The sequence below is a fragment of the Larus michahellis genome, chromosome 12 (genome assembly GCF_964199755.1).
Source record: "Larus michahellis chromosome 12, bLarMic1.1, whole genome shotgun sequence".
NCBI classification, from domain to species: Eukaryota; Metazoa; Chordata; class Aves; order Charadriiformes; family Laridae; genus Larus; species Larus michahellis.
In genome coordinates this window covers 9,126,008-9,144,495 of record NC_133907.1, presented here as the reverse complement: position 1 = coordinate 9,144,495, position 18,488 = coordinate 9,126,008, and the positions used below count along the sequence as shown (strand labels likewise).

The 18,488-nt window shown below is 42.2% G+C and overlaps 2 protein-coding genes across 25 annotated transcripts in view; one reads left to right on the top strand and one right to left on the bottom strand.

Moving 5' to 3' along the window:
* PTPN1 (protein tyrosine phosphatase non-receptor type 1) overlaps positions 1-13,903 on the top strand; it is a 46,207-nt gene extending 32,304 nt beyond the window's left edge. For all 10 annotated transcript variants that reach the window (XM_074605744.1, XM_074605749.1, XM_074605742.1 and 7 more), the window contains 6 exons: positions 912-1,010; positions 3,794-3,931; positions 5,633-5,842; positions 6,553-6,714; positions 7,358-7,593; positions 10,345-13,903. In XM_074605744.1, the coding sequence (XP_074461845.1) occupies positions 912-1,010; positions 3,794-3,931; positions 5,633-5,842; positions 6,553-6,714; positions 7,358-7,593; positions 10,345-10,552 (1,053 nt within the window). In that variant the 3' untranslated portion in view covers positions 10,553-13,903. The remainder of the gene's footprint in view (positions 1-911; positions 1,011-3,793; positions 3,932-5,632; positions 5,843-6,552; positions 6,715-7,357; positions 7,594-10,344) is intronic.
* Positions 13,904-14,967: 1,064 nt separating this feature from the next.
* Positions 14,968-18,488, bottom strand: part of RIPOR3 (RIPOR family member 3) — a 53,265-nt gene continuing 49,744 nt past the window's right edge. For all 15 annotated transcript variants that reach the window (XM_074604832.1, XM_074604824.1, XM_074604834.1 and 12 more), the window contains 3 exons: positions 18,193-18,276; positions 17,148-17,238; positions 14,968-16,045 (listed from right to left, as the gene is read on the bottom strand). In XM_074604832.1, coding sequence (XP_074460933.1) covers positions 15,945-16,045; positions 17,148-17,238; positions 18,193-18,276 — 276 coding nt within the window. In that variant the 3' untranslated portion in view covers positions 14,968-15,944. The remainder of the gene's footprint in view (positions 16,046-17,147; positions 17,239-18,192; positions 18,277-18,488) is intronic.

Genomic DNA, 18,488 nt, shown 5'->3' with positions numbered 1-18,488 from the left:
AGAAGTGGACAGTACAGTGTTCAATATGAAAATTATTCTGTGCACACAGCTCTTACTCCAGTTATTCACGACAGGGGAGGTTGATCATAGGGTTGAACTGATAGACCTGTATGTGGAATGGTCAAATGTGCAGCTAACAGGTACTAGTTATCTACTCTGATCCAGAATTTAGTAGATTCACATGGCTTTATTTAAATCCAGTCATTCTTTCTGAGGACCCCGGCCTGCTGTTTTGTCTGAGCAAACTGATGGACAGCAAATAGGAGAGGCACAATGATCCTGGTTTGTGTTGCCCAAAATTCAGAGCAGTGGTTTTGGAGTAGAGAAGAGCAAAGAAACATAGCACAGACAAGTTATAAGGAAATCTATTTTGTGAGTAGATAGTAGTCTTTAAAAGGAGTTATCATTTTGTTCAGTCACAAAGCAGATCCATGAAGATTCTGGAAAACCATATAACTTACTACTGATCTGGCATTTTTTCAGTCTGTTGAATGTTTGTCCATTCAGTCTAGTGACTTTCAAGTATTATGAATAACAATGACGTATTACAGAATAGTTCAGCATAAATGTTAATTCTGTTCTTAGTCAGTGAGGTTTTATTTCCCCATATGTATACCTTTCCTAAGAAAGTTCTCTCAGCATTTTTCACTCCCAGTTCTCTTCTTGCAAATGAGACTGGTTCTATCTTCCTGTTATGTATGGGGGGAAAGATTAACCATGCTTTCATGGGTAAATTCATAGTGTTAAAATGGAACTTAAAGCTGTATCACAGCGGGTTTTTTTACAGTTTGAAATGAGAAGTCGCTTGTTACTTGTCTAAATTTATTGCCTAGTGAAGTAATTTTTGTTGGGGGACATTGAACTGACATTACAGAAAATAATGCTTATTTCTGGGGATTCTGTCTCTGCAGGGACCTTTGCCAAATACTTGTGGTCACTTTTGGGAGATGGTTTGGGAACAGAAAAGCCGTGGTGTTGTCATGTTGAACAGAGTGATGGAAAAGGGATCCGTAAGTACTTACCCAGTTCTAGCTATGTGTTTATTGCGTGTTTATGGTTTTTCTTTAAAAAGAAAAAAAACACACACAAAAAAACCCAAACGAACAGAAAACAAACAAACAAACCCAAAGAATGGGGAGGGAGCGGAGGAATGACAGCCATCAGTAATTTTATCTAAGAAATTATACCTAGAATTGAATACCCGGTGAACCAATCTTAGTGCAGTCAGAAAATTACTCAGTTTGTAATTGCAGGTTTTGATTTCTTCTGAATGTGCTGAAATAAGGCATGAACACAATGTGACTCTTCACACACATGAATATTTGGTCTCTACTGCTAACCTAGCTATCTGAATGTGGTTCTTTTCAGTGTATACAGATTGCACCTCTCAAAGATTATTTACACCAAGTGTTCATTCACAAGCATTATGAAATGGTTTTGAAGTGGTTACGGAGGCACTTTGACTCCAAGTTTCTTTCGTGCAGTAAGAGCTCTGATTATTAAATGTATCATCTAGGCATGTTGTGTCGTTGTTTTACAAAATACATTAAAGGTATGAAGAGAACAGGGGCACAACTGAAAGTACTTCTCCTTGTGTCTGTCTTAAGGGATAATCTTCTGGGCGCTGTGGAACCAGCGGTTGAGCCGGTGCTTTACTTGCTGGGACAAGTGCAGTGGGCTGAGGTCTGTCCAGGCCTTTTTGGAAGTTTACATTAGACAATACAGGCAGAAGATGAAGGGAAACAATAGTTGAACAAACAATTGGTGTTATTTTAAGTAATTTACCTTCAGACAGATAAAAAGTTATGGTTCCTTGGGCACGTGGAGTAGCTGCTGTCTTGAGAAGGAAATGCCTCAGCCTTTCCGATGGTGGAGAAGACGGAACAGTCAGGCATGGGTTTCATCCGTGGGTCAGAGTTCTGCCTCTGTGCTAATTCCACAGCTACCGTCCTTAAAGTGGACTTGGCAGCTGTGCAAATTTGAGACAAAAGCAATTTTAAACACTCATAGAAATGCACAATTTAAAGTTGAATGATACAGTGTAGTCAGTATAAAGACACTTTGGAGGAGGGATAGCGGGTATGTTGGGTATCCACCAGTGATACATGGGTGGTACATGCTTTTGCATAATCAGGACAGAATTCCCAATAATCAGGAAGATTCTTGTGAAATGAGTTGTGTTTTAATAAACTGCAGTCTTGATTTTTGAGTGTTTTGCTTTTTTCATAGTGCAAGTGAAATTTAATCTTCAGAAGAGATGCAGTAACCATATTTTTCAACAGTTTCTTCCTTTCCAGCCATTCCTGCTCATTCTCTGCAGTGCCAATAGTTTTGAACAAAAAGAATTATTGTGATCCCTTAGGGCAGGCTGCGTACACTTCTCGGCAAACCTACAGTGCAGCACAACAAAATAAGTGTTTGCAGACACATTTAGTGGAGAAATTAGACACAAAGCCAGTTGCTGTTTCTTAAAAATTAATTAAAAAAAAAAAAAGTGCAGAGACTTGTAACTGCATTCTACACCCAGATAAACTAGAGGACGTATTTTGAATAAAAACTAGAATTAGTCTGAGCAAAACCAGTGTTAGTCTACCTATGAATAAAATACTGAAGGGTTTTCTTATTTATTAAAATGCTGTCAGAAATCATTTTAGTCTTGAGAATGCTGTTCTTTTTTCATTGTTCTTTAACTTTAAAGCCATATTATTTGCCGTATTGTTTAATAAAAGAGACATTAGCCATGTCCAACCATCCATTCTTATTGCATGTTTAGGTGTGGGCAAATGGTGGTCATAATCCCGTTTCAGCAGAGCAGTGCTTGGTGGCAGAAGTAGCAGCCGGTTCTCCCAGTCACAATATCCTTCGACTTAACTGTCAGGAACGTGGTTGCATGCTTCCCTGTTCGTGGTGCTGCTGAGTTTCTTTAGTTTCAGTTTTACCCTGCACACTGCAAAATGTGATGCTTTTCTATTTGGTTGACTCATTTAAGGTCCTAGCATGCAGCAGGCTTTGCAAAACTAAGCTCTCTGGGAAACCTCACTGAGAAAATAGAAATTCAGTCAGAAGTAGGTAATGGGAATGTTTGCTGAATGCGGGGTTGGTTTTTTTTGTTTGGCACTTTAGTTATAAACTGTGCCGTGTAAAATCAAAATGATCTCACTGCTATTTTTATTTTTGTGGTGAGTGAATGGAGTAACCCAAAATCTCATCTGATGTTACACTTGGAAATTAGCAATGTTGTAATTCTCTATATGTAGCTTATTCGTGGAATTCATAATACTTCTTCACAGTATGTTCTGCTCTTGTTAACATCTATTTCTTCTTTTGAAATTTAAATATTTGACATGAGGATAATAAAATGCAGAGTAGACTAAAATTCAGATTTTGGCAGAGTGTTGTGGCAGCTTTTATAATTAGACAGTTATTCGATTTTTGCTCCTTGTTCTGACATTAGCTAAAATAAATAATGGCTTTGGTGATTTTGATTAGCTTCCATTGCTTCGTTCTCTTTCAGCTTACAGGTAGAAGAAAGAGAGCTCTACCTAAACAAACCTTAGGTATTGTCATGGGTTCAGTCAGGGTCAAAAAGGTTTGACTCATACAAAAGATTCAGTGAGGATGTGGTTCTGCAACATAAAGGAAAACTGGTATTCTTCACACTAGAATTTGTCCTCCTTATAATAAAAGCAGATGAAGAAATTGTCTCATAAGAAAATGTTGGTTTTAAGGATGTTTTTTCCTTGCCTTTTACACAAAAATAAATGATATATAAATGTCTCCTGATTGTTTTTAGATAAAGTGTGCACAGTACTGGCCACGGAAGGAGGAGAAGGAAATGTTTTTTGAAGATACAAACTTGAAACTAACATTGATATCTGAAGATATAAAGTCATATTACACAGTACGACAGCTAGAATTGGAAAACCTTACAGTAAGTACAGAAACTAGTACCTATCAGATCCCTCAGTCTCTCTGAGGTGAGGTTCGCCTCAAGGTCTTGAAAAAGTTTATAATGAATTATAGCAGATTTTCTTCTGGAATTGGGGATTCTGCATGAGATTGTTCTTCAGCCTCTAGTTTCTGTGTTGTGGAAATTAAACTCTTTAATATTTATGAAACGTATCTGGGGAAACTACAGGGATTTTCATGTCTCGGCTGCGCACTCAGTGAGAAGGTTAGTTTGTCACTACCTTTCAGAGAACCCTTTATAAAAACACTCAGCAGATGTTCTAGTGCTTTTGGGTTATAGCTGAAATAATTGCTCTTCCTGTTACTTAAGCTACCTGTTTGCCTGTGTCTTGTTCTAAGGTTTATTTTTAGGTTTTGGCTTAAATCTTCAGGTTTTGCATTGATGGCTTTCATCAGAAAGCAGGAACTGGTTTAGCCCTGGTCTGGCAATGACCTGTATGGAGCTCACTACAAGGATCAGGCCACTAGCTTTAAGACAAATAACTCTTCCCCCCTGCCCTCCCCTCTTTTTGCTTAATACCAAAATAAAAGTATATGTGCCGTTTCCCACCCTTCCTCTCCTCTGCAACACTACCCTGTATTAGAGCAGTGAGAGCTAATCTAAAGCTCCTTGGGGAGACTGGCTGAGGAAGACCATTGAGTTGCACTGAATGCAGGTCACGGACGATAATGTCTGAGGTCCTCGATGGTGCTGAGCCAGGGGTGAACGTTGTGATGTGCGAGCCTGGGTTCTCTTCTGTCCTGTGCTGCTCACTGCTGGAAGACACAGTTATTCCTTTGCTTGCTGTTAGCATCTTGCATGCTTCGTGCTGCCAGAAAACGTGAGACAGCAGATAGGAATTTCACTAAATTATGCCTGTGTAAGAATTTAGTTGATGTAGTTTGTGGTGTGTATGAACTGTGGCGTCTGCCATAGACGTGTTTGATGGTTGTAGCTCCAGTATTCTTGGAGGATGTGAGCAGCAGTGCTTTTAGGAGTCTTGGAAGAAAGTTTTCAGGCTGGGCGCAAACCTGTGAAGGAACAGCTGTGGTAGTGTAAGGGCTTTGTCTGCAGAAACTGTGAAGGCTTCTATAACTTGAGGTGTTTTATTTTGAGAAATCTTCAAATGATATTCTGCCATTAGAAATTGGAAGGCAGCAGAGCCAGCTGTCTTGTGGCGATACAAGCATTTGAACTGTACTGAAAAAACTAAACCACGTTATGAGTAAGTACACTTACTTATCCAATTGCCTTTGCTCAAAATGGAGACCTTCACAACAAGAGATAATTATTTGTAATTAGTTTCTTAGCTATGCAGCTATAAAAGCTCCCTCAGACTGGTGGAACTTTGTCATTTGAATTTGTCAGCTGTTTGAAAGATACCGTGGAAGCAGCGTAGCCCGAGTAGCTCACAAAGCTGAGCAGGCATGTGCCTCCATTCCGTGTAAGTCAGGGTTATTTTCACGGGAAGTAGCTAACGCGTTTCCAAAGGCACAAGTTTGAAATTGACCTAAAGGTAAAAACGTCTAATGCTGTATGTCTAAATATATCAGTGACTATTTGCCAGGAAAATGAACAAGGAATTATATTTGCCGATTAGAACATTGTTGTAGGCCACTGTGCTTTGAATACTTCTGACTCGTGTATCCCAGCTAAAAGGCTTCCTAAATACTGTTTTTACAGACAGAGGAAACGAGAGAGATTCTGCACTTTCATTATACTACGTGGCCTGACTTCGGCGTCCCAGAGTCACCCGCTTCATTCCTCAATTTCCTGTTCAAAGTGAGAGAATCCGGCTCGCTCAACCCTGAGCACGGCCCCGTGGTGGTGCACTGCAGCGCGGGCATCGGGAGATCGGGAACATTTTGTTTGGTTGATACGTGTCTTCTACTGGTAAGAACTACTTTTTCCAGATGATACGCTATTTTTGTAGAGTCTTTTTGAGGAATGGTTTGTTGTAGGCTTACAAAGAGCTGTGGTATGTTCTGTGAAGTATTGTTGCATGCTATTTCCCATTATCTTACTCATATTCTAGTTTGGGAGTGTATTCCAAGGCAGACCTCGTTCTTAACTGGCCATTTTGAGTTTGGGGAAGAAAAGTCTGTAGGTTTTAGAGTGATTTGCAAAGATAGGCTTTACCTCGTGGTTAAGAAAAAACCCACTAGATGTCTGCTAAGTAATAGTGTGAACTGTCCTGAAACAACGCAAAATAAATCTAACGTGTTTCCTTTTCCAGAGTCAACTTTGCCTGTAGGCAGGGGGAAATTGTCCTGACGTTAAGATAAAACTGGAGATCCCTTGGCTTTATTCTGTCACTGTGCGAGAGCAACTAATACACAGAAGTCAGGCCTAGGTTAACATGTCCTTTTTTTTTTTTCTTTCCTAATTATATTTTCAAACCAAAAAAGGGAAAAAATGTACAACACGCTGGAGGCCTGGTGTCTCTGTCTCTTTAGAGACCCACGAAATTGCTGCTGATAGCAGTTTTTTATTAGTTTATTAATTCTGTAATATGGAGGGTAGTCTGAAGGCCATACTATGAAATGACTCATTGTATTGAATCTCATCAGAGCATAAAGCATGTTTCAAATTTTTATCTTCAGATGGACAAACGGAAAGATCCTTCTTCTGTGGACGTTAAACAGGTTCTCCTAGAAATGAGGAAGTATAGAATGGGACTTATACAGACGGCAGATCAGCTCCGTTTCTCCTACTTAGCTGTTATTGAAGGGGCAAAATTCATCATGGGAGATGCCTCGGTGCAAGTGAGTACTATTGACTGCGCTGCCCAGTGCAGTGAGCTCAGCTCTGCTTAACTGTAGCGAATATGGGGGACGAACAGAATAGAAAGAAACTTTAAATTTCATGCTTGCTTCGGCTTCAATAAATTTTTGTATTGTGGGGTTCTTAAATACAGTGCTTTACGATCTGTCGTGACCTAAAGTGTTGTATATAAGGACCTTCAAAAAAGCACCTGCAGTATAACCGGTGGCCTTGTGTATTTTTCAGCCCTGTAATTGGGGTGTAGACTGGCCGCATCCGCCTTGTCTTTCATTTCGCGTAATAAAAATTTTCTGATATGCCAGAAGTTTAAGTATTATAATTAAATCCTGTAAGTTTGTTTTATGGTAAGCAGAACTCTAGCAACACAGATTCATATTTGTGCTATTTACATTTTCCAGAAGTAGATTAAAATTTCCTGCATTTATAGTGGGTGTCTTCTGTGTACTGGATGTAGCTTAGGTTTCCAGTTCTTGTGTCTTTTTTAATGCAAATGAACAGCCATTCTAAGAATAAATGAAAATGTGAAGTATAAAGACCCTGCCATGTTAAAGTTAAAAGTTATAGCAGCTTAGATTTAAAAAAAAAAAAGAGAGAAAAGCTTAACAGGGCTTTCCCTTCCTGAAGGAACAGTGGAAAGAGCTCTCCAATGAAGACCTGGACCCTCCACCTGAGCATACCCCACCACCTCCCAGACCACCAAAGCGAACCTCAGAAATGCACAACGGCAGGATGCACGACCACACGGAATTCTTTCCTAAGCATCAAGTAGTAGAGGAAGAGATGAGATGTTCAGTCAGCACTGTGGAAGAGATGGTTCCAGATGGCCGAGCTCGTTCATCTGGACCGCTCATCACAGACAGGTAATTCATTTAGTTCCCCACTTTTAACTGTCCCAAGAAGACCATCCTCGTTGGAGACGAGACCTTGGCTCGTGGCTTTGAGAGGTTACGGGATGTTTCCTCTTAAATGGCATTTCATAGAGAAGGGCCTGAACAGACTTTGATTGAGTTAGTGTAATAGTACTTGCAACACAAAACCTTTTCAGTAACGGTCTTATGCTCGTGTTCTTTTAATTTCATGCATAAACTAGAGCCTCTTATGGGATCCCGCTAGAGTAAAAGAAAAAGTGACAGCATAATGAGGTGGTTTCATCTTGATTTACATGCAGTATACGTTAAGTTACAGAGGAGCTCTTTCACTACTTAGAGGCGGTATTAGTCATGTAGCTGAAAACCAGGCTGAGTAGCCTTAGCCACGCTTAGAAATGTGAAATTAATTGCAAGTAAAGCTACTTGCACTGAATGGAGTAGAGGGGGCTCATGAAAAGAGAACTTTTCTACCTGTCATTATAACCTAAATTGTAAGGGCTAAGAAACGTGCAGAGACGCTGTGTAGAGGAGCGGGAGAAGAGCAGGGAAGCCAAGGTTCCTGCCCGCGTAGCCGCTAGGTGTCACTCCCGATTTATCGGAGTGGCGTGGAACTGGTTGAAATCCGCAGGCCTTGGTGCTGCTGGCATCCTGCAGGTTCATTAGTTCTAGTCAGAACAACCAACTGAATGCCGCACAGAACAAAAAAAATGGAAAAAACAAAAACCAAAAAAAACCCAAACCAACCGATACCTACCAGGGATTGCCAAGGGAAAGCGTAAAGTTTCCCCACTAGATGGTTCAGCTTCCCATAGGAATACTGGAATCAAGTACCAGGTTTTAGTATTGTCCACAGAACTCCTAGAGCCTTTTCAACAGACGCAGCTGGCAGGCTTGATGTATTTGATTTGGCTGAACCCATGGGGGAGTGTGTGACTCTGGGAACTGGAGATTAGTGAGATGTGTTTCCAATAGTCTTTCTTCAAAATAAACCTCCTCTAATTTCACATAGCAGAGCAAGGGGGCCGGGGCCGGGAGATGAACCTGTTTTCTCCCTCCGGATTCTGCTGGAGGCAAGGAGATAAAATGGAAGCATTTCCCTGCTCAAAGTGAAACAATGTTTTGATCAGGATTTGTCTTAATTCATCTGGGCAGATTCTGGAAGAGAAATACTTGAATTCCAAATGTCTACTAAAAAGAAAGGAAATCTTGGAAATAGGAATGGACACAAATGGCAGTTTAGCTACAAAAGAGGGGACTGTTGCAGCGGTAGCACCTCCCGCTTTCTTCCCTCTGTGACAATATGTTTCTGTTACCGGAGTATTTGCCTGGGGTGTGAGGTGCCAGCTCGTGCTTTCCACGCCTGATGAGGAGCAGGGATTTAAAGCTGGTGTCTTGTGTCTTCTCACTAGCTATATAAACCTGACTGTCTCAGTGAATAAATGATTTCCTGGAAGTACTTTGCACAGTGTAGCTTAGAGGAACATAAGACATGTCCAGCTCTAAAAAGCTCAGTCTCAATTAACTTAATTTATTATAGTCACTTGTCTGAACTTGGAGTTGAGTCATTCTCTGGAACTGCCCATCTTCATTGATTGCAGAGGCTGGCGTGGACTAGACGTCTGTGTTTTACTCTGCTAAAGTTAAGTCCTACCTCATGCGATGTTTCAGGCCCACTAGGAAATGCCAGGATGGGAATCCTGAGCTCCCTCATTCCCTACCAGTCCTGGTGCTGCAGGATCAGGCCTCCTTTGTGATCATCGCGCTTGTCCTCGTGTCTGGGACAGTGGGAAAGTGGGAAAGTGAAACTGTTCATCAGGAGCGGGAGGGAATAGAGCAGAGGAGCGGTCTGATGGGAAAGGATGTGGGAAAGGCTGGAGGCAACGGAGGGATGGGAAATAGACACTGTGCTGGCAGAGGTGAGGCAAGAAGAAGCAGAAGTCTTAAGCATGTTTATTTTCCTGCCCAGATATTCTAGTTCTGGGATGGAAGATTCCCCAGTTCTTCTGTACTTATGCTGTCAGCAGATATCTAGGAAATCCCCCTGCAAAGCATCTCCCTGCTGGTTACCACCCCACTGGTTCTCACAGCACGGCGGCGCTCTGCTTTCTGAATTCAGCTGGAAGAAGTTCTATAAAAGTTCATGCTCAGTTAAGAAGCCTTTTTGGGTGTCAGAATACTGCCAACAGGGTGGAGGTCCAGTATCTAGAAACAAAAACCACGTTAAGAGAGCACTAAAGGTTGAAGAGATGGTTGGTTCCATCATTAAAAGCTACGGCAGTGCATTTAGCCGCTCTCTCTAAGTTACGGCTGCAGGAGCAGCCAGACTTCCATCAGTCTCTGACATTTTGGGTGGGTGCGTGGTTTTAGAACCTGAACATTCTCCATACCTGGATGTAGGTTTGGGTTGTGCTAGTTCACTGCTGCTCTCGGTGCAGGTAGCAGATCCGTGATAAGCAATGGGGGTGGGGGGTGTTTAAAACTAAGCTTAGTCTTTAAAGGGCACAAAATACTCCCAAGCGTGGCTGTTGATGACAAGCAGTGTTCTAAACCTGTAATTTAATACTCTGAACTGTAATAATTAGTGATAGGCTTTGGTTTGTCGTCTGCTGCAGCTCCCGCTAGCAAGAGATTGCAGTTTTGTCCGTGGTGTGCGGAGGGTGAGGCCGTGCTCTCGCGGAGCCTGCGTGGCTTCTCTCCCAAATGGAGAATCCGATACTGAACATTCATTTCTTTGTCCTTAAGCACTAGTCAAGACACTGAAATTCGGAGGAGAACTGTTGGTGAAAACCTGCGTCTCTCACCCCACAAAGAAGAGTCGATGAAGTCGGAAAACTCCGAAGAGGACGATGAGAACATGATGACAACTTGGAAGCCATTTCTAGTGAATATATGCATGTTCACTTTCCTCACGGCAGGAGCTTATCTCTGTTACAGGGTGTGTTTTCATTGATGGACGTGCCAGCAAGATGCACCCTGCCAAAAACACCAATGATTTGATGGGTTTGTAATAAGCTTCTCTGAAAGAAAGCTAATTGAGGCGCGTGAGCCTTGTCTCAGTGGAGGTAGATCTTAGGTTGAAAGGCCAGAACTTTGGTTAGGGCTTAAAGAAAGAAATGATGCACTAGGGTTTTATCCAGCCCTGTGGTCCCAAGAACATAATATTCTAATCTCAGGGCCTTAAAATATTCAGGAGTAAGCAGAGAAAATGCCAAATAGTCTGTTTTCCTTTTTTTCTTTTTTTTTTTTTAACTAAATAATAGAATTACAACACATTGTTGGTTTTAGCCTTTTTTAAAAAGCCAGTTCTTTTTCTTTTGTGTTTCATAAAAACTAGGCACAAGTGAAACTTGCTTGTACTCTCTAAGTGTTGTAACCAAATACATGACTTATTGATGAGTTCCCAAAAAAAAAGAAAAAGAAACCCACATACCTGAAGAATGTAAACTTTTTGGAAGGGAGGGCATTGGGGAGCGGTGGTTGTGGTGGGTTTTTTTTGGTTTTTTGTTTTTTTTTTTTAACTTGCTTCATCATTAAAGACTGAGTTGTGGGCAGTGCCTGTGGTATTGATATATTTAATGTTGGCATAACTGTTCTTAAAGAGCTTATTGTTTTACATGCTAATAGAAACAGGCTTCTGCATTTGCTCAGGGTATCCCAACATGTCAAGCTCTTCTTATTTTTTCTTTTTTTTTAATAAGTGTATCTCCTCATTAATTTTTGTTGCACTCTACTTGCACATACACCTATTTACATTGCACCATCCTTCGTAAAACTGTTTTTACTTTTCTATTCTGGGTTAGGAGAGGTTGAGGGGAGGGAGAGAAACAGGAAGGGAAATTCAACCAAAACGTGTCCACCAGCATTTTGCAGCTGTGCCGTTGGCATTCAGAAGGACCAGTTCTGAAACCTCATCATTTGGAATGTAAAACGCAGTTTCACTCTCCACCTGCTCCGTAAGGAACAGCAGCTTCCCGCTGGGGCCGGAGAGGTAACGTGCCGGGGGGCACTGCAGGCCACGCGCAGGGAAGCGTTTCAATAAATCCAGAGCAACTAATGCTGTGGCAGCTTCCTTACCCATCACACGTTCCACAGAAGACATGTTGGTCTGTGAACGTACCAGTTGGCTCACGATGCAAGCGTTTGTGTGTGCTGCTTTTTTTAAAGCAAAGATTTAAAATACTGGCTTTAGTTCAGCTTGAAGATACGCTCTTCAGTAATTACTGGCCGGGGCCGTGCGAGAGGGCGAGTCCTGCGCCTCCGCGGCCAGGGCTGTCACTCTCCTGCCACCAGCGACACGATGGGTGGCTTTGTCCCCTGCCACCCTGCGCCCGCCTTGTGCCGCTGGGGTGGGGGGGCTGCTCCGCAGGCCCAGGGCTCCCATCACGTAACGTGCTTGTAAATAAGGATTCGGGTGCATTGGTAGAACTGTGACTGGAAGGCGGCATTGCACCGAGTCTCAGTCAATGCTGTTCCTCGTGGTAGTACCAAATTATTAATAGTTTAAACAATAATAGCAAAGATTTCTTTGCTGGTTCATGGGGCAGAGGAAAGGCGTAAACTCACTACTGAACGCTGTAGTGAGCGAAACTAACCCCTGACAGCTGGTTTGCGACAGTGTTACTACGCAGTTCTTTTTATTTTTAATGGCTTTCTAGATGGATAGCACTTAACCACCCTTCTCAGTGCCGACATCGCTATGGAGTGTCTTATGGAAGTCTCTCTCCACTCCATATTTATTTTTGCAAAGCTGTCTGTAGGTGTAGCTCTTTGCCTTCAGTGAGTTGGTGAATGGGGGGGGGGGGGGAGTTATTTCTATTTTATGTTTTGTTAAGCTTGCATCAAGGGCTTTTCAAAAGTACAATAATAAATCCTCAGGTAGTACTGGGAATCAATACTTTACCTGTGAGACTGTTGGTCAGACCAGTACTTGAAAGGAGGAATGTTGTAATCAGTCAATATTTAGTTATATTATTGGAAACATGAAAAATAAGTATAGAAAAATGGTAATATATAATGGCTCATCTGTGTATTTAAGATACAGTATGTGATTGCTTTGTCCCCACTATTCTCTCCATCATCCGGTAGAATATTGGTCCAAGGCACCGTTTGTACCCCATTCGTATTGAAATGCATGTAAAGTCTTCTAGTGTCCTGATTCAATACCATGTGCTTGAAAGGTGAAAGAACTTCTATTTCTGCTTACTGATGTGCCCAGATTATATTTGCATGACCTGATCATTAAGTGGCTGTGGTTCAAAGGGTGTTGCTGAAAGTCTCTTCAGCGATAGACCGATTTGGTGTTTATCAGATAACATGTACTCGCCTAATACTTGGCATGACTTCCTATTGAATTTCTGCGTACTCAGTGTGACCCGGTTGTTTCGCATGGTTCATTTCAGCTGAGTCAGTGTAGTACAGACATTCCAGAGAGTTCCGTAAGCCCTGTTCACACCGCACCTCTGCTCACTGGGGTAAGACTCACTGTGCTGCCTTCAGGGCTGTGCTGGAGGAGGGAGAGGAAAGGCCTCTTTTGCCAGATCGCCGTAGCAAGCTTTGATCTGCAGAAATCCAGGCTCCTGAACTGGCGGCCCATTTAAAAGCAAAAAACCCCAAACTCTATACTGTTCCCAAGAGGGAATATTTTAAATTTTAGGCTTGACGGGAAAGCAAAGCATCCTTCCTTTGAATCCAGAATAATTCCCACGCAAATTATTCTACCAAGAGAAAGTTTCTGCAGATGATAAAGTTTTAAACATCCCCTTTTCTGCCCGTGTACTCTGCCATTTCTTTCATCTCTTCCACATCCAGAACTTAGGCTGGCCCGGGAGAGGCAGTGGAATGGCCCACAAGCCCCGTGAGGTGTGTATAAGGCTTATAATACTGAACTGTAAACATTTTTGTTTTGATGTCCTGTATATGTATGTAGTAGTTCGGGTGTGTATATCCAGTAGCGTTTCAAAGTGGGTGTATTGGTTAACCTGTTCTTGGAAAATGGACAAATATCCATGTTAAACTTGTTAGAAAGTTAGTGAGCTGCTCTGCTATATGCCTTAAGCAAATATTTACTCATCAGGTCTTTCTTTTTTACAGATTGCCATAGAATAAACTTTTTTAAAAAAATAAAAAAAACAAAAAAGCTAAATGTTTTGGTATAATACATTTTCAGGTATCTTGTCTTTTGTGTAAGCCACTGCAAAGACCTCACAGGTTATAGTAAAATTGTACAGTTTTTCAATTTCCCATACAAGTTTTCAGTTCTCATTTTAGTTGTAACAATAAAATTCTTTTTTTAAAGAATGTACATGAGTCTTATTGCTTCCTGTCTGCTCAGAGCTGGAGCCCCTGGCTCCTTGTTTGCGTCACTGGTAAGTGTGGGCTGGCATGATAGTTGGCGGGGGTTTTTGTAGAAGAAAGTGAATTAAATGTTACTGTAAGAACTTGTGGGTCACAACTCCAGTGCAAAAGAGTAAGTGAGATGAGTGTCCCCCGTTTCTCCCTGACACATACATCTCCCTCCTCTAGTCTTTCACTTTAAACAGGTAAATTTTAACTGTCTTGGCCCAGGAACCAGGGCAGTACAAAAACTGTAGTAACTCTCAAGCATAAACGTGTCGCGCCTTAGCACAAAGCTGTGTTTGGCAGGGATACAGTCACGTACCTGGTTGTGTTGCAGCAGCTGCAGCCATCCACTTTCCACCTTGTTTGGATTAAAGTAGTTACCTTATTTTTTATATTTTTAAGGAAAGCCCCAGCCAGAGGAGAGGTGCACAAAGAGAGAACGCTCAGCAGCTTCATCAAGTGGCATTAACCCAGCTGTGGTGGGTTTTCACACACTGCCCCTCAGACTGCCAGCACCTCCCCCGTGGGCTCCAAAGCCTGGCTGGGGCTCAGGCAAGAAGTTGCCCGGGCTGCCCCGGCTCTTACCCGTCCCCGGCTGTTTCCCATTCTCCTCCTAGTGAGGGGAAGAGCGGGCTGGGGAAGCAGGGAACTTACCAAAGTAGAACTTCTCTCCCCTGCTTTTAAATAAATCTGTAAATTAAAAGCAGAGTTACAGTCAAAGATAAGCAGCCCGTGAAGTTTTACTTTGCTGTGGCACAGCAGGACCCAGACCCCACGGTCCTGCTGCTCAGAGTAAAGACTTCAGCTGTGAAGCAAACTAAATCCCAGTGGCAGAACAGCAGCTCAGCCTGTCCCAACGGTACGAGCCTGAGCTTCTCACCGACAGAATAGAGAAGTGGGTGCGTGACATGCTGTGTATGAGCCCGAGATGTGGGTCAGTTAAGTATCTTAATTCCCTTGGGGGTTTATTGCCTTATACCTATCCCCAATGCTACAAGCACATAGGTATGAAGTACTTGCAAGAACTTGTCTCAAATGTTTTATTAGAATTTTAGAAAACAGTATGAAATCCAACAAATAAATACTGAAAAGTAATATACATATATAAAAAAAAAAATATATACACACAAGCCAAACCCTTTCAAGTATTTTACCTGAAGCCAGGCTTCTCTTTGTGGCTACCCTCCACTAGGTTAACTGAATGTTGAGTAAGGAGCCTGACAGCAGGGGTGTGATTATGAGGAGTCTTGATCTATGACTAAATGAATAAATTTTTTTTTAAAACACAACAAAACAACTTACACAGAGCTGTGCACATGTTGGACAGACCTACACAGGGCAAATACAAGACATACCTTCCTGTTGTGAACTGCTGAGGACAGACGCTCACTGCAGCCTTGTCAGTCCTTGCTCAAACCTGTCCTGAGTTGCAATGATTATGAAGAAATTGGCTTTTGCAGTAACAAGCTTTTCTTCTGCAACTAAATTGTACAAAAGAAGGAAACCACTAAGCAATGCTGCTAGGTTTTGCTAATGTATGCGGCAGTTGATGTAAATAATCTGTTGTCTGCTAGTTTCTAGATAGCCTGTTGGAGAGTGATCCTTTCTCTCCTCTGAGAAATGCCAAATTAGTAAAATACTTTATGGGAAAATAGATCATATTTGACTTACAGTTTGAGCAGGGGCAGATAATTCCAGCGAGATGGGGATTTTAAAATATTCGAGAGAGAACCTGGTTCCTTATTCTGAGAGATCCTAGTTTTCATCTGTCCAGCACTTGATAGTTCACCTCGTGCTGAGAGACAGCAAGAAGATGTATTCCAGTCTACTCCGTGCAGGCTGCAAACTCTTCCCGCTTTGGAAATCGCCTGCGCTGGGTCAGTGTGCAGCAGGTACAGAGCAGGGCGTAAGTAAACCAGACACTGATAAACAACGCAACAAAATCCTCAGGTACCCAGATGTGGCTGTGAGGAGGGTGCGATTCAGCTCCTCATATTCCACTACTAAAATACTGTGATTTCAATCTCAGCCTCTTGCTGTACAGTTTCTCTCAATTCACAGCAAATCCTGTCCATTTTCTCAAAGGCCTGTCGTCCCTTTTCACCTGTGGAGAAAGAGAAAGTACGTCCCATGCTGAGGAAGAGGAAGCAGTTAGAAACACCCAGAGAAAAGTGATACTCTAGAAATACTTCTCTTGTGACCCTGTTCAGAACTAACAAGAACTCCCAGTAGTGACAGGCACACCTCCAAGGGAATAGTTTTCCAAGAACTGCTAGAAGCCCCCATGGAAAATCAGGCTTTCTGTAAACATTTCCACATGAGTGGAACGATTTGAACCATCACAATTGGAAAACTTGTTTTGAAATACACGTGTTTCTGTGAAGCAAGTCCGGAGATCCCCAGAACTAAACGTGAACCAAAGTGCTTTTAGGAACAGAACAGGGAAATCACTGGCTCTAGATGAGCCGGAATCCTCGCTAGCAGCGGGGCACGGAAGGTATTTAGCCCGGGCAATGCTCAGGACAAGTACAAATGCCTGGAGAGTGGCACATTGGGAACACTGACATCTCGTTAGCAGCTCAATTCCACTGCAGAGCTACTGAATTCAGGTGAAGCGACAGGTAACGAACCAGCATAAATCCATTTTGTTTGTACTCTTTGCCCCTCCAGTATTCAGAGTGGAACCATTTGAAGAAGAGTAGAAACATCAAAATCAGAAGTAACCAGTCAGTTTGTAGGTGGCTAGAAGAGATTACCGGGCCCAAAGAGTCTGTTGTTGTTCTGCTACGGAGAAGGTCTCTAAATCAGTTTAGCTGACCTCAGGGCTAGAAGAGGTTTTATTGTGATTTGCCTGGTTCAAATGTCCTCTTTACAAAATCTCGGAGAAAACTGCTGATGCCAGTATTGCTACTAAGAAGTACTCTGTCAGCACTGTCAGTGCTTATCTGCCACCTTTTAAAAAAGTCCAGTGGTTCTTAAAGCACTTTATCCTACAGTAATCGCCTTGGTCTGGTTCGACAAATTTAATGGGGGCATTTGGTTATCGTATGTGGTACAAAGTTTATCTTAATGGTATGAAATAGCTGTTCATGAAACACCTCCATTTTCCTAGACGTGTTCAGGCTGAACTTCAGGCCTGTTCTGGGTCTCACTATTCCACATTACTTTTTCAGAATGTATATTCTAAAGTTGTCCGAAAGACTTACCAAAGGATAGCGTCATTTCCCTGGCTGCGTTTCTCACTTCCTCTGTTTCAGATTGGCACAGGTGGGCAACCTGCTCAATGCTCTCCACACCCTGTTTGAGAACAGAAACATTTGCAAAAGTAGCTTTTCAGCAGGCGTTGAGATGAACGTTTTTACACGGTAAACACGTACACACTAACTCACGTCTCTTCTTGCATCTGAATTCGACTGTGACCTTTCTTTTCTCCCCCAACATACCAGCTTGCAGTTAATTTTTCTGAGCATGATCTCACCTCTGCTATTCTCTCTCCTGTTTCAGGGTGTGCAAAAGCGTAAAAGCTCAAGGGTACAATTCACCGCTGCGGTACCATTAAATTAGCATAAAACAATCAGGACCTTCACTGAAAGAGTTAATGCGAGCTGTGCAAGGACAACACTTGCTTTGCAAATCTGACTTAGAGAATGAGACTCTGATTTGTTGAGCCTCTCTTGTGACTACGTGTTTGCAGAAACTGTACTCAAAATAATCCCTCGTGTGCAAACTCACTCACTGCAGACTTATAACTCTTGGAAAGCTTTAAATCTATTGTGACACCTTGTAGTGGCGATGCAAACATTACATTTGTTTTCTGACTAGAATCAGCTATTGTTAAAAAAAAAAGATGAACTGATTTAACTCTACATTTTTATAGTTAAAGCTGACTCTCTGTATCGCTGACTGTGGCTCATTTTAGTACATGCTGGATGGCCCCGGTCAGTGCCTGCTGTCCTTCACCACTGACAATGTGGCAGAAGTTGGAATACATCCTTTCTGCCATTGTCCTGTGCCTGTCAGATCAAACCGAGACACTCCAAGATGCCTGCAGCTCCCTCTGCCCGCTGGCTTCTGTATAATAGCATTAATAGTTCGGCACTTTGGTAGCCAAAGAATTCATTAAATTCCAAATAGAAGGAAGCTGAAAAAGGAACCCTACACCAGCCTAAAAAATTCGCACCTTGGATACACTTTTGTATCTAGCAATTTTGGCCAGACATACACATCAAAAGGAGAGCTGTAAATACTTACTCGGAGGTTTTTAAGGGCCAAACATGCAGCTTGCTGAAGTCTTGCATCACAGTCAGTTAAAGCATCAGTGTAAAGAAGGAGAGCCTAACGAAAAAACAGAAGGGGGCGAGGGGGGGTGTGGGGAGAAAGGCTTTATAAACTTCAGCATAATCAAGCACTTGCATTCAGATCGACGTAAGCACTGTTTTACATATCTGAGCGTAAATAAAGGATATAGACAGATCACTTGAGCACTGCTGTAGTTTAGGTTCTAGTTAATAGATTAATGAAGTGCGGAGAGGACAATAGTGCTATTC